Source organism: Martes martes (assembly GCF_963455335.1).
Source record: "Martes martes genome assembly, chromosome: 10".
In the NCBI taxonomy this organism is placed as follows: Eukaryota; Metazoa; Chordata; class Mammalia; order Carnivora; family Mustelidae; genus Martes; species Martes martes.
In genome coordinates, this window is record NC_137898.1 from 94799206 (window position 1) to 94814445 (window position 15240).

Genomic DNA, 15240 nt, shown 5'->3' on the forward strand with positions numbered 1-15240 from the left:
GTGGGGGGGCGAGGGTCTCCTCCTCACTCTGAGCACCTCGGACAGGCCTGGTCTTGGAAGGAGAACGTGCTGGAGTCAGGGACATCGGGGCGCTACACGGTGGAGACGGTCAGCACCGAAGAGGGGGTCATCTCCACACTGACCATTAGCAACATCGTGCGGGCTGACTTCCAGACCATCTACAACTGCACCGCCTGGAACAGCTTCGGCTCCGACACGGAGATCATCCGGCTCAAGGAGCAAGGTGGGGGCCGCCAGGGTCACCAGGGGATGACGGGACTGACGCGCCCCCTCCCCACCTAGACCTCCCCGAGTAGGGCCCCAGGCAAGGTCCTCCAGGGTCCCGAGCTGGCAGAGCCCCACGGAGGCCACAGGTGGGTTGACCAGGACAAGCCACAGAGCAATTCCTAACTTGCTCTGTAGCCTGGTCAGATCACCAGAAGTGGCCCTCTGGGGTCCAGCTCCCCCAAAGCCAAGACCCTAGCCCACACCAGGAAAGGAGAGGTGGGGAAACCTGCTTAGAGTAAGGCTTCTCTAGGACAGTGTTTCAGGAAAAGGTGACCACAGAGCAAGGCAAGCTGATGGCCGTGATGAGCCTTCCAGGAGCTTCTAAGGGCCCTGGCTTCTGTGCACTTGGCATTTCCCTAGTGTCCTTGTGGGGGGGGGTGTCATCCACTGAGGAGTGTCCCTGCGGGGGTACACCAGGATGAATGTGTTGGGGAGCCTGGCCCAGGCCCGTGAAGACAATAAGTCAGTCCAGTTCCCCAAGAGTCCCCCAGAGGGTGCTCCTGCTAAGCTAAGGGGTAGCCCTTGAGCTGCCCCAACCCCTGGGGCATGGGGGTCAGGTTCAGCTCACCTGCAGTTCCTCCAGGAATGTAGAAGACATATGGACCACTGTGTTCTGAAGGGGACACCAGCCAGAGGGCAGCGCTGGGCAGGAGGGCTCAGAGCTGCCGGGCCGGCGAGGAGATGGGGGGAGGAAAGCTCATTCCCCCCGCCCCCCACACCCCCGGCCCCATGACCCCCGGGTACAGACTGCCCAGCTCCTGGTCAGAGAGATGCTGAGAACTCTGGTCTCCGCTTTCAGATCTCACGCGGACCACAGGGTGGGAGCCTCAGAGGGGCACAGCGGGGTGGTTCTGAGCAGCTCTCGGACAGCCAGCAGCACACGGGCAGCACACGGGGCCTGAAATGGGCTGCAGACCTTGCCCCTTTGCCTGTTGGAGTGGGGGGGAGGGGGAGGGGGCTCAGTCTACGGCAGACAGAGCAGTCCAGGCTCCTCGGCCCTGGCAATGTCTGACCCCTCTGAGACGAAGGCTCACCCACAGACTGTCAGGGCCCAGCAAGAGATTCTGGGCCAAGCAGGTGGTCTCCGCCAGACCCCTCAGACCTCAGCGCTACCCTGTGGGTCAGTGTCTCCCTACACCTCTTCACTAATAATGCCGCTTTGCATAATGCTTCGCACATAATCTGCATACTGTCATCCACACATCATCCTAAACCCTCCCGGTCGCCCGTTGCTTGCCCTCCATGTCTTCCCCTGAGTGCCCCCACCCCCATGCCCTCCCCTTAGTGTTCTCCCACCAACCTCTCCAGACACCTCCCCACTCTAAGCCTTGACTTCTCTCTCTGGTCCCTACCCCTTCTGGAGTCTCTTCTAAGTCAGTCTGAAGGAACGCCCGGTTCAGTTCAGCTAGCCTGGGTCTGCTGGGTGGTCCCGGAAACATGAGAGAGGAGGGAGCCCCTCTTCCCGATCCCCACCAGGTGGCCGGCCCCAGGCCCACCCCACCCTGGCCAGCCAGGCCCTGGCTGTGGACGCTTGCTTTATTTCCAAACAGGTTCGGAAATGAAGTCGGGAGCCGGGCTGGAAGCAGGTATGGAAGGAGACATGAGAACTCCCCCGGGCTGGGAGGAAGGGACCTCTGGGCTAGCGGGGGAGGGACCCTAAAGGGGTAGGGAGGCCCTGTGCAGGCCACTAACTTTTCTGCCCTCCCCGCCCCCCCCCCCCATCTCCAGGCCTTAGTGCAGCCAGAGCAGGGAGAGGGGCTCCCAGCCAGCTCCGGGTCTAGAGACCCTGGAGAACTATCTCCTGTCATCACCGCCAGAGCCCACAGGCTACTTGCAGCCCCGGACACTGGCTCCACTACCCCCCTCTCTGTTCCTCCCATCCTGGCTCTTCGGAAACCCCGTGTCCTCCCCTCTGGGGTCAGCTCGCCCTTGGCCTGGCCTCCCTCTGTTTCCAGGCTCTCCTGATGCTTCCCTCTTCCCAACATCATCACCTGCTTGGCCATGCTTCCCGGGAAGCCAGGGCCTCCCAGCCCCTGGGCCCGCATAATCCATGCTAATCCATGCTTTCTGCTCCTGCTGCTCCTCACCCCCCCCCCGCCCCCCCTCCACCCCGCCACTCCTGCCTGCCTTTTCCCCACTGAAGTGTCCTCCAGCCACTCATCGGACTGAGGCTGCTGGGCAGTGCCTCCCTCCCCAGGGGCCCAGCAGCAAGGTGGTCCTCGGACTCCCAGGGTTGAGTTGCTCCGTCTTAGGACCCCACATGAGACAATGGCCTCCACTCTCCAAGCAGAAACCCAAAAAGAGAATCAGGACGTGGCAAGCCAGACTCCCTGGGGCCGACCAGCGCCATGAGGAAGATGTGGGGGTCCTCTGCCACAGTGACCCTGAAGGAGCTAGGGCTCTCCAGCTCCTGCATCAAGCTCCTTGGGGGGCCCACACACCCTCCTTTCTGGGTGGATATGCCCCTTTAAGAGCACCAACCGGGCACAGGCAAGCTCACAGAGGCAGTCCGGACAGTTTGGGATTCCTGCAGTGTTCTCTCCCTCGGAGCCACCCCTGGTGCTGGAGGTGGTGTCCCCTTCCTGTCTCCATGTCACCTGTCTGTTCACACTCATCGGCAGCTCCCTGACACCTTCCTTCCTGGTTGAGACTCCTCATGCCTAGTTCCCCTCCTTGGCAGGAGGGGAAGCTGAGCAGGAGGACAGCCCCTTCCTCCAGCCCCTCTCCATTGGAACATCCAGTGGGACAGCCTGCCCAGGCGGCCTCAGCCAGCCCACATAGTGGGCTGCAGAATGCCTGCCACCCCGGCAGACCTGTCCCCAGCAGACCCTCTCTCCCTGCCCCCGCTTGCCCACTCGAGACAGTTCTCCACATAAGACCGTGTCCTTTAACAACGGAAGGAAATGTGGCCTCACAGGATGCCAGAGTCAGAAGTCACCTTAGATCCTGTCGCCTGGTCCTCTAGGGGGACAGGAGAGACATCAAGTCCTGGGAGACATCAAGTCCTCCCACCCTCATCCTTTGGCTTTGAGCTCGCTAAGATAAGACTCGAGTTTTTCCAAGGAGACCTACTAGGAATCAAGGAGGAACCAAATCGAACCCAAATTAATAAAATTCAAAACCACAGAACCAATGAGCTTCCAAAGCCATTTTCCTTACCTAACAGAATTAAAACCCAAAGACAGAAATCATCTATGTACCAAAGCAAGCTCACGGGTCTGACTGAGGTCCCCTGAGGTCAGGTCCCCTTTGTCAGTCCTGACTGTTGACACCAACCCAAGCACCTCCCATCTTTAATCCCTGAGTGTTCTCCAGGCTCCCCTTCTCCCGTCCCCTCTCCTGCCACTCTCACAGTGGTCTCAGCCCGTGAAGAGTGCCCTGTTGTCCACATCCAGCCTAACCACCACCGATATGCGCCCCAGGTGCCTGCTCCTCCTGGGAGGGGGGCGCCCACCACCTAGCTGCTCCTCCAGGGGCCAGGGTTGGAGGGGTTCTTCCTCTCTTCCTCGATTTAAAGCAAAGAACAGCAATGAGAGGCTAACCCACAGCCCAAGACAAAGCCCCAGACATGCCACACTGACCATGTGGGGCAGGTTAGGGGGCAGGGAGCTCAGGTTCTAGAAGGAATTTTCTTCCTCCTCACCTCGCTACGTTTCTTGTACCGCTTGAGAAACGGGAGCAAACACTTGACTAGGGCTGGCGCCAGGCTCAGTTTCAAGGCCTTTCCTTGCCATTCACACACCAAAACCCCTGTAACCAACCTGAGGTGGGCACGTAAGGATCCCGTTTTAGAGATAGGAGAGGTGAGGTAAGCTGCTCAGAGAAGGGGCTAGCGTCTGGGCTGTCCAGAGCACGTGAACTTTGGAGGATGTTGTGTGATGCAGCGGACAGAGCTGGAAAGCAAGAGGAGGCCTGGATTTGCCCTGGCTTTCTGCAGCTGTATGTCCTTCACCGAGTCATGAAACCTCTCTGGACCTCAGTGTTTCCATCTGTAAATGGGAGGCTTGCACCCAGCAGGCCCGTAAGGCCTCCCTGCACCCCAGTTTTCTAATTCTATTCCCAATGGGCTATTCAGGGCTCCAAATCCTGTGCTCCAGCCCATAGGCAACCACAGAAGGGCCAGGGCTGTCTGAAAGAGTGCACCCGCCCCCCACAGACCCTCCCCATCCACATCCCCACCGGGTTAGGGCACCAAATAGATAAAGTCAGCAGAGAATGAATGAGGGCTTGGCTAGTTGGAGTTCTGGGCCTCTGGCAAGGAGGGCTACCAGGATGCCTGGGGACTGGTGGGGGAGGAGAAGGAGCGGGACTGGGGGTGGGATGCTCAGAAAAAGAAGCATTTCTCCTTAGAGAGGTGGGGGGACTGAGACCCTGACCACCCCCCGTCCTTGCACCTTGGGCCTCTGGCAGCTGCTACTCTGATGCCCAGCAGACCCATGAGGCCTCAGGCCCAAGAAGCTGCTGGTTCCTGTCCACCCTCTATCCCTGGGAACGGGAAGCGAAGGAGAGCACAAACCAGGCAAACAAGGGAAGTGACCATAGTCATTTAAAAAAAAACAACAAAAAACCCAGGACTTACTACTCTCCAGCCACCGCATGATAGACTGTTCTTGGTTTAGTACAGAAGGGAGCTAAATGATACCCCAGCCTTGGCCCCCCATTCCCCGTGTCTGCTTGCCTCCCTCCCAACCCACCACTGCTCCCCTCTTCCCCAGTCCCTCCCACCCCATCCTCCATCCTGAGTCCCACTGGACCTGACCCCTGTTGGACTCTGCCTGGGCCCCCCCAGGCCCCCCTCAAGGCACTTCCCAGGAGGGCCTGAGTGCAGGAGTCTGGCCCCCACCTGGCAGAGGCTTCACCCGAGGAAACTGGGTAAGGCCCTGGTGGGGAGAGTGGGCTGTCCCCGATTTCTCATGGGCTGTGCCTGCTTCTCTCCCACAGAGTCTGTGCCGATGGCCGTCATCATCGGGGTGGCCGTAGGAGCTGGCGTGGCCTTCCTCGTCCTTATGGCAACCATTGTGGCCTTCTGCTGTGCCCGCTCCCAGAGAAGTACGGGAGGGAGACCCGGGATCTCAGGGAGGGGGACAGAGAAAAAGGCCAGGCTTAGACTGCTCCGGAGAGCAAGTAAGCAGGAGTGCCGTGAGCAGGGGACCCTAACCATGCTGTGAGCTGCTGGGGTAGGGATGGGCCTTGGGCATCAGCTTACGTGCCGTGCTGGGAGTAGTATCCGGCACGTAGTAGGCACTCAGCCGACGTGGAACTGGACTGATCTGAACTTGGCCAGCGCTGGGGATTGAACACCTACGGCTGTATCGAACCGTAGAGAACTCTGGGAGGGGGTTAGGGGAGATGCAACTCGTTCCTTGCCCTCCAGGTTCTGCTAGTCTAACCAGAAAAGCAGGCCATCTACATGGGGTTGGATGGGGAAGCATTCAAGGAATCCCTTTGTGAAGCCTTTAAAGGTCTGCGATCACTAGCCATAAAATTCTGGCGTTCCTACCCTCTTGAGGAACCACGTGAGCCTGGAGTTCCATCCCGAGTGCAGCTCTGACCTTATGTGTCAAACACGGATGGGCGGAAGTATGAAATGAGATGACTGAGTGGAGGAAACCAGTGGCGGCACAGGATTCTAGCCCTACCTTTTTCTGCCACATGCGCCTGGGCAGGCCACAACTATTCCAGGCCTCAGTTTCCCTGTGTGTAATAGTAAGGCTTTGCATGATGAGACTTTTAGGAACCCACTGGCTCTAACCCTCGATGATCCTAAGGCACTACATGAATAACCAGAGGAAGCCGACTCCCTCCTCCACTTGGATCTATTAGAAGAAAGCGGGGGCGCCTGGGTGGCTCAGTGGGTTAAGCCTCTGCCTTCGGCTCAGGTCATGATCCCAGGGTCCTAGGATCGAGCCCCGCATCGGGCTCTCTGCTCAGCAGGGAGCTTGCTTCCCCCTCTCACTCTACCTGCCTCTCTGCCTCCTTGTGATCTCTCTCTCTGTCAAATAAATAAAATCTTTAAAAAAAAAAAAAAAAAGAAGAAGAAGAAGAAGAAGAAAGTGGGATGTCCCCTGCTAGGTTCCCTCCACTTGAAGCCTAGCAGCCGTGGCTCTCTTGCCTGCCCCCAGTGATGTGGTCTTGGAAGCTCCTTCGGCACCCTCTCAGGGGAAATCAGAGGGGAGCACGTTTTAGCAAGAGTCTTCCAACAGAGCTCCCCGACTGTAAATCGGCTGCCTCCCCAGAGGCCGTGAAGTCTTCACCACGGAAGCCGTGACCCGAGAGCTGGACCGCCACATGCCGGGGATGTGGCTACTTTGGGTGGGGGGTGGACCCTGGGAACCCGAGACCCCTTGTGACAGTAAGATTAGTGATTCTCTGAATGGAGACAGAAGAGTCTGGTAGAGTAGGCCATGGAAGACTTCTAGAAGGAGGATAGAAAAGACCTAGCTCTGTAAGGCAGACGAATGGACAAGGGCGGCTGCTCAAGGCAGGGCGGCAGCAGTGGAAGGCCGGCGTGCTCCTGACACGGCCCCCAGAGAAAGATAGCTGAAGCCCCAACAGCCCACAGCACAGCCGGACAGGTGTCCCACTGGGGCGGGGGGTGCGGTGGGGATGACCCGGAAGCAGCTACTGAGTTCAGGGGCTGGAGGGTGAGCCCTGGGGACAGCGGGGGAGGGGGGCGATGACACTTCAGGCCTTGACTCCTGAGGATGAGGACTAAACCTGTCATCTGCGCTTTCCTATTTCACGTCCAGATCTTAAAGGGGTTGTGTCGGCCAAGAATGACATTCGAGTGGAGATTGTCCACAAGGAGCCTGCCTCTGGCCGGGAGGCCGAGGAACATCCCACCATTAAGCAGCTGATGGTGAGAATGCCGTCTTATCCCCACCCCATCCTGACCTCTGTGCCCCGAAGGTCCCAGTTCCAGAGGCTTCTTGGTGGCCCCCAAGCTCTCGAGAATTAGACCATCGCTCAGGATGTGCCCTCCCCCCGTGATGGGTCAGGCACCCACCGAACCTTGGGTGCCTCCAAGAGTTCTTGTCTGTCTGCTGCATTGCTCTTGGTGCCCTGGAGACTCAAAGCCATCTAAGACGCCGTCCCAGCTTTCAAAGAACCTGTTCAGTAGAGAGACAAGACACGTATAACGTGCCATGATATGTTGCCACTCAGTACATGATTGTACTGAACATGCTAGACAGTCCGGATGTGTCCTGCCCCTCCCCCTTCCAAGCCCCGAAAGTCTGCAAGAAACACAAGTTCTTCTTCAGAAACCAGAGTGCTTACCAGAAGCAAACTCGTAACTTTTTCAGAAGCAAACTCGTAACTTTTTCAGCAAACATAAGCCTGCCCCTCCTCTTCCTGATTCCTGTTCGTAGACCATAATCCACCCAGCTTTACAAGCAGGAACCTGGAAAACTGTGCTGAAAATCTCTAGTACATACTGGGTCATGGTTCAAATGCATGGGAGGAGCAGCAGTAAGCCCGGGGGTGTGGAGCACGGGCCTCTCTGTGCCTCAGTCTCCCCATCTGTGAAGTGGGGATGAAAGTCATAGTGCACAGGGCCATGGTGAATGAGGAAACCCGTAAAGGGCTTGAAGCCTGTGGAACATAGTAAGTGCTCAGGAAATGTTGGCTGTGATGTCACCCGTTCCCTTATCTGTCGCCACTAGATGGTGAGCGAGCTGCCTCGTTCGGCCCCGTGTCCCCAGAGCCTCGCTGGTGGAGGCTCACCAAGGTTATTGAGTTGAACTGACATTTTCCTCCCCGGTCGTTTTCTTTCCAAATCTCATTCTCTGGTCCTTCCAATGGCACTTCAAAAAACTTCTCAAATGTGCACCCTTGCCCCAGGCCCCTTATGACTGCCCTATCGGAGCCTCATCGTGGCTCCTTAGACTAGGACCACAGCCTAGTGGTCTCACCACATTTTTTTTTTTTAACCACTTATTCAGTCCACCCTCCAGAGTCCCACAGAAAGGGTCCTTCTAGAGCGCAAATCGTATCCTGTTACTATCCTACTTAATATTCCTCAGTAAACGCCCCCCCCCCCCCCCCCCGGTCTACTAAAGTCCAACCACCAAGCATGTCATCAAGCCCATCACTGAGAGGCAGCTGCTGGCCTTTCCAACTCCATCTTCCTACTAAATGCACCTGGGCCTCCAGACACCCCAAAAACTTGCTGTTCCTGGCTTTTGAGTCTTTTATACCTCGAGGCTTTATACAGGCTCTTACCACTGCCTGTTGATTTTGCTTGTTAAATTTCACATTCTTCTAGGAGAATCAGTTCAAACGTCACTTCCTCCATAATTATCCATGTTTGTCTGTCCCACACACCCTCACCCCCCACTGCTGGCAGAGCTGCACACTTCCTGCTCTCCTCAACCACGTTGCATGCTCCTCTTTTATTGCATTGCTCGGATTAGACGTCAGCTCCCCAATTAACTCAGAGTTCCAGAAGGACACGTTCCCAAATCTATGTGTGTCTGTTTCCCCAGGCCAAACACCAGTGTCTAACCCAGGGGAGCAATTAATCTTCCAGGCATGGAAGCCAGAGCCTAGATCATGCAAGAAGCAATGGTGTCTCTGTAGATAAGCTTCATCAAGGCTGGTGTGAAGCATCCTGGCCTGTCCTTCCTCCCAAACAGGACCTTGAATTCCCTCCCATTGGGACATCCTGATTGCCTCAGAATGCCCCCACACCTTGCAATCCAAACCTTTGAGAAAGAGAGGGGGCCACTCAGTAGTCAGTTAAGAGGGTGTGTATGGTTGGGTGGGGGGAGGGACTTTGGCAGAGGGACCTGCTGAGAGTCTCCCCTCCCCAACACATGCCCTCCACCCCCTGGCCCCTGTAAAGCCCCAATGTTGATGAGAGGCAGGCTTAGAAGTTGAATCTGGTGGGAAAGCCCTCCGATCCAAGCTGACCCACAGCATTCACTGGAAAATGAAAGAAGCAGCATCAGCGAGGGCGAAACAGAATGGAAACCCTCCAGCTGATGCCATGAGGCTCCAAAAAGAGACCAAGAAAGTGAGTCACAAGGGAGAAGAAACATCCCAGCTCAGACAGTGGGTGGGAGGCTGTCCTAGATCATGTCATATGCAGAAGTGACACCCGGGAAGTATCTTTGTGCCGCAGGATAAGCGTCACCGTGGTTCTCCAGATTTATGTACCCACTGTGGGCCAAGCATGCGTGATTTTCCACCTTCCATCTAACTGTTATTTTCATTTTCAGTGATCAAGAGCTGTGCCCTTCCATTCATTCCTGCAACACAAACGTAACATTTGTGACAGCCCTGTGGTCTCTCAGGCACTGGGCTAGGCAGGACAAATCAAATCAGTTACCTGTGATTCCATCCCCAAAGCATTTTGGTCATGACCACAATAGACAAAGTGCTGTGCCAGGCCTGCGGGGACCTAAAGAGAAGCTAGAAGTGATCCTTGCCCCGAGGCTCTTTGCCCTCTGTTAGGAAGATAACGTTTAGCACATCAAAGTCATTGCTATAATAACAGGTTTGGCCCCTGTTGGCAGCATCTCACAGGTAGGCCTGCATGGTGATTCTTTCCTGAGACCTTCCCTGAGCCTAGCACTGGGTGATGAGCTGCCCTACTGGGACCTCAGCCTGTGCCCTCTGAACCCAGAGGTTCCATAACTATTTGTCTACAGACCCAGCTCCCTGTAGTGTACCGCTGTATCTAATGACCCTCGATGTGCCTATGCCTGGCCTGAAATTCGGTAAATGCTCAATGAATGAAATTGACTCCTCCAAGTGAGACCTCTAGACCTCTAGCCCAAGGGAAAAGGCGTGGTCTCAGCAAACTGCCCCTCCCTTGCCACCCCTCCCCCCACCCCGTTTCTCCCTGTCTCTCGGGATGGGTGTCCAGGAACAATGAGGACATCAGGACTCTCCCCCTCACTCCTCTACCTGCCTTCCACAGGCCGGGCAGCGAGAGGAGGGGGACAGGGGGAGGCAGAGATGGCAGACTTCTTTTGAGTTCATTCCTCTATCTTCTCCTTGGGGGAAGTGGACGCTTAGCCCACGTCCAATCCACTGAGCAGCCATTTTTGGGTTGTAGATGGACCGGGGTGAATTCCAACAAGACTCAGTACTGAAGCAGCTGGAGGTTCTCAAAGAAGAGGAGAAGGAGTTTCAGAACCTGAAGGTAAGACTAGCCACAGGTTATAAGGTCCAGCTGTGGGATTCTGACTTCAGCTCTGATGCCTAAGCCCCAGATCCAGACAAACAATGACCAGAAACCAGGAGGCCGGAGGTCACCTGGAGCACAGGTGCCTGTTCTCTCTCTGAGATGGGTGGCTCGTCTGCCCCAGGAGAGAGGGAAGGCTGAGGTCTCGCTGTCCTCCTCTCCCACGGCTTCCTCACAAACACAATTTTTTAAATTAACGATCCCTGTTCTGGACAAAAACAAAAAACCCTTCAAGTTGGCTTCTCAGCGGGCTTTGCACCCCCGGGGACCTAGCGACCCCTCGCCCTTGGAGCGCCCCCTGTCGCATCCCCTCGGGATCTCGCCTCCCCGACTGCCCGTCTCCTCCCCTCTGCTCCTGGCTGCCGGTTCCAGCCGCACCGCCGTCTCCCCAGCTGTCCCCTTCCTTCCACCCGTGTTTCCCCAGCCCTCCCTGGGTTGGGGAGGACCGGCTGGGCCTAGAAAGGCCCGGCCGCGGTGGGCGCCAGGCGGTGGCCGCCTGGTGACGCTGCTGTCGCTCCGGCCTCCTCCCAGGACCCCACCAATGGCTACTACAGTGTCAACACCTTCAAAGAGCACCACTCGACCCCCACCATCTCGCTGAGCAGCTGCCAGCCGGACCTGCGCCCCGCTGGCAAGCAGCGCGTGCCCACGGGGATGTCCTTCACCAACATCTACAGCACCCTGAGTGGCCAGGGCCGCCTCTACGACTACGGGCAGAGGTTCGTGCTGGGCATGGGCAGCTCGTCCATCGAGCTGTGCGAGCGGGAGTTCCAGCGGGGCTCGCTCAGCGACAGCAGCTCCTTCCTGGACACGCAGTGTGACAGCAGCGTCAGCAGCAGCGGCAAGCAGGACGGCTACGTGCAGTTCGACAAGGCCAGCAAGGCCTCCGCCTCCTCCTCCCACCACTCGCAGTCCTCTTCCCAGAACTCCGACCCCAGCCGACCCCTGCAGCGGCGGATGCAGACTCACGTCTGAGGATCCCAAACCGGGGCTGGGAGGGCTGCGGGGGCGGGGGGGGGAGGGGAACAGGGTCGTGCCACCTGCTGGCTCTCCATTGACTGTGGGTGCATTGCAGAGGACCCCAGAACCGGCCGCCTCCAGGACAACCCCCTGTCCCCCGGAGGGCCTCGGCCACCGCCCTCCTCCGAAGCCCTGAACAAGCACAAACCCGGGTCCCCAGCTGCCGCGTGCCAGGCGGGCGGGCGGGGTCCCGGTTCGAGGATGCAGCTGAGTGCTGCGCTGTGCTCTGTGCTGGACACTGCGGTCCCAGCCCTTTCCTGGAGGCCCACCCCCACCCCCACTACAGGCGCTCGAGGCAGCTAGAACTTGGCTTTCATGAAACTGCCGTCCACTCTCCGGCCTCCCCGTGAGCTCTACCCCTTGCTGCCCACAGCCCTCCCCCTGTGCCTGTTGCTCCTCCACAATCCTGGGGAGAAGGGGGGTGAAGCGCTTTCCAGCACCGAGCTTCCCCCCCAAGCCCCCTAGCGCCCCCTGCTGCTCAGAGCCCAGACCCTGGATGCTGAGAAGCCAGAAAGGGTCCCGGAGCATCTCTCCCACCACACTGACCGTGAGCCCACCCCAATTTGTTAGGTGTTTTGTGTCCATATTCTTGCAGTTCTGTCCTTGGACTTGAGGCCTCTGAACTTTGAGGTGGGACTGGCCCCATCAGGGACAGGTGTCCTGGGAGGGGGAGGGAGAGGCAGGAGGGAACATGGGCACACCTGGGGAAACTTGCCCACCACTCCCCTCACCAGGCTGTGCAGTTCAGAGGCTCCCCGCCCACCCCTGCTTCCTGTACTGCCTTCCTCCCCTACAGCACAGCCGGAGTTAATATAAAAAGTGTGAGAGCTTCTCTGGGCCGGGGTTCTTCCAACCGTCATTGCAGAGAGCGTGTCCTGGAGCACGTAGGGCTTAAGGGGACTAGAGGTCAGGTCCTTAAAATGATGAGACTTGCCTTCTCAGCTACTGAATCTCCAGGGGCCTAGATCCACACAAGGAACCATGGTCCTGCCTTCAGTAGGGCTCCACGGGCAAGAGAGAAAGTCCATCTACACATCACACCCCCCCCCCCCACTCACCACCTGAAAATAAATGTTAGGGCCGTTACACCACCATATCCGTTCTGTCCTTTTGTTCCTGCAGAGCCGCGGGAAGAGGTCAAGAGCTCCAAGTGTGATCTGGGAACACGAGGTTCTTTGCCTTCCTTTGATTCAGTTGTCCTAGATAATGAAAGCAGGTGATGGTTCTGGTATTAACCGCACCCGCAGGCAGGCTCCCTCCCCAGACAGTGTGCAAAGGCAGGACCCGTCCGTGCCAAATACAGCGTAGAGGCAACGTGGTCATACTGGGCTTTGGAGGGGTCATTCTAGGCCTTTCTCTCGGTGATGTTCTGCAAGTGAATCTCCCTCTGTCGGGGGTTCAGGGCAGGAGGCGCTCTTCAAAGAGCCTATGCCACTGAGCTCCCTAACACTCTGAGCTTTAATTAATGTCTGAATGGCCTTGTTTGAATGGAAGACCCCAGGTAGTGATGGCAGACCAGATGGGATGGACAGATAGGGGCAAGTTAGAATGTTGACAGAGCCGCAGGATCCAAAGGGAGCTTTGGAAAATGCAGAGTGTCCCTAAGGTTGGAGGTCCCTCCTAGGTTAGACCCCTTCTTGTCCAACCTTCCCCGGTAATCCTTCCCCGTCATAGGAACCTGTACTCAAAAGTCTGTCCTTCTTTCCATATGTACTGATTCCTTGGATGGCCCCAACCACAGATTCTATACATAACCTTCATAACTCCGCCACCCAGAAGAATGTCCTCCTTCTACCATATTTCCTATTGCTTCAAAATGCCCCAATTCCCTAGATAACTTCCTTTACAACCCCCATGCCCAAGAGAGTAGAAACTGATAAGAAATGTAAATGTATATCCCAGTCCACATCCAGCTCCTAGTGCCGTTCTGGCCCCACACGGATGCCGGGATATTGGCCCCTGTGCTCTCTAGGTCAACCTTGACAAGGCTGCTTCTTTCCTGTACATGTTTTGCTTCCGCCAGCAAGGAACAAGGATCTAAGACCAGATGCAAGGTGGTGTGCTGTGCCGGAAGGGGATGACTCAAAGATTAGCCCATTAATTCCTCCCAGCCTTCCCCACCTCAGAGGAGGGTGACACCTGCCTCCTAATTTTCACCACACATCCCTTGTCCCTTACCCCTTGCCCCAGCCACATAACGCATCCGTAGTTCTCATAAAAGGGTCTCCACCCATTCTTTCCTGGAATCTCAGGTCATGACAGCGTAACCAGTAGATCAAGTGAGAACTCTGTTCTCCCGTAGAATGGAAGGAGCTCTCTCCCTCTTGAGCTTTAGGCAGTCGGGATAAGGATGTGAACTATCATGGCAGCAAGCAGAGAGCACAGGGGCTGTGCTACCAACACCTGGCCACGCAGGGCCCAACCCCACGAGCTCTCTCCAATGCACGAATCCAGCAAAGAACTGCTGAAGGGATAGGAGGTCCCAAGTAAGATCTTGGCAATAGAGAAGAACAGAGAGGAGGGACATTAGCAACATCTGGAGGCTTCTGGAAGGTCGAGGCCTTGAGAAGGAGCCTAGACTGCACTCCGTGTCCACCTAGGTTATCCCCAGCCCTATTTCCTTCTCGCAGAACAGTGAGGCACAAAAAGCTGGTAAAGGGAAGGGTTAAAAAAGGTTTGGAGGCAGAGGGAAGCCCTGGGTTCTCCTGTAGGTGATTTCAAATGAACTAAAATGAGCGCTCTACATTTGTAATCTTATTTAACCTTCATAAAGGATCACCATTTTACAGACGAGGGCATGTGGCTTCAAGAAGCCAAAAGATTTGCCCAAGGTCACAGGGCTAACACGTGGCAAACTTGTTATACACACACGAGCTCCCCTGTAAAATGTCTCCATCCAAAGCACAAACTCAAGGCCACTGTCATCCTAGAATGTGATGAAAATGGCCGACGGTAAAGGCCACCTGCTGGTTCCCACCCCAGGGTGTTGGGGGGGGGCAGGCTAAGCAAGGAGGGACCACGGCTCCGTGAGGAAGGGACTGGCGTCCTCCACCTCCAGTCCCCAGACGACCTGGAAAGCCCGCACTCCCAGAAAACAAAGCTATTCTGTGTATCCAGTCACCCCCACCACTTCCACCAAGACCAGTATCCAGTTTTCTGATAGCTTTAAAATTCATTATTGGCTCCCAGTCCCTGGATGGGAGCCCGGTTTCTGATTCTCAGGCTCGCTATCAGTCTGGAAAGCCCAGGGTCATTTCCAGTACCTCTTCGACTTTCATGGAACAGGAAGCACTCTCACATGATGAACTAGAATACCGCAGCAAATCCGTTTCTGATGAAGATGATTGAAACAAGGGCTCTAAAGTAATAGGCCTCGAAGCTGCCTTTAAGCTTCCGGAGTGGAGAGGACCCAGGGAAAAGAAAATAAACATGAGGCCGTCCTTGGGAGACTTCTCAGAACAGGAGAAAAGGAGCCAACGGAATTCCATTTCTCACCGCCTGCACGGGAGGCACACAGGGAGTGTAAGGCGTGTGCTATTATGGAATTTGAACTGAAATCCCAAGGTACACACCCCAGGTTCCATTAGCTCTGCCCAGGGATCGTGTGTGCGGTTTGTGGTTTATGAGGGCACCAGAAAAAAAAGACCAAGGGGTGGGGGGGGGGGGTCCTGCCATTAGTTGATGCTCTAGGAAGCTTCCCCACCAAATAAACTCTTTATTAAAATTAGAAGTATAAGTAA

The 15240-nt window shown here is 56.3% G+C and overlaps 1 protein-coding gene across 3 annotated transcripts in view; it reads left to right on the forward strand.

The window, feature by feature from the left end:
• Positions 1-11455, forward strand: part of KIRREL3 (kirre like nephrin family adhesion molecule 3) — a gene marked incomplete at both ends in the record, with an annotated part of 532903 nt that extends 521448 nt beyond the window's left edge. The window contains 6 exons of one of the 3 annotated variants that reach the window (XM_080817608.1): positions 46-244; positions 1839-1874; positions 5230-5337; positions 7038-7147; positions 10352-10438; positions 11012-11455. In XM_080817608.1, the coding sequence (XP_080673734.1) occupies positions 46-244; positions 1839-1874; positions 5230-5337; positions 7038-7147; positions 10352-10438; positions 11012-11455 (984 nt within the window). Of the gene's footprint in view, positions 1-45; positions 245-1838; positions 1875-5229; positions 5413-7037; positions 7148-10351; positions 10439-11011 lie in introns of all 3 variants that reach the window. The other 2 variants (XM_080817609.1, XM_080817610.1) reach the window with 2 other exon arrangements.
• Positions 11456-15240: the final 3785 nt, after the last annotated feature.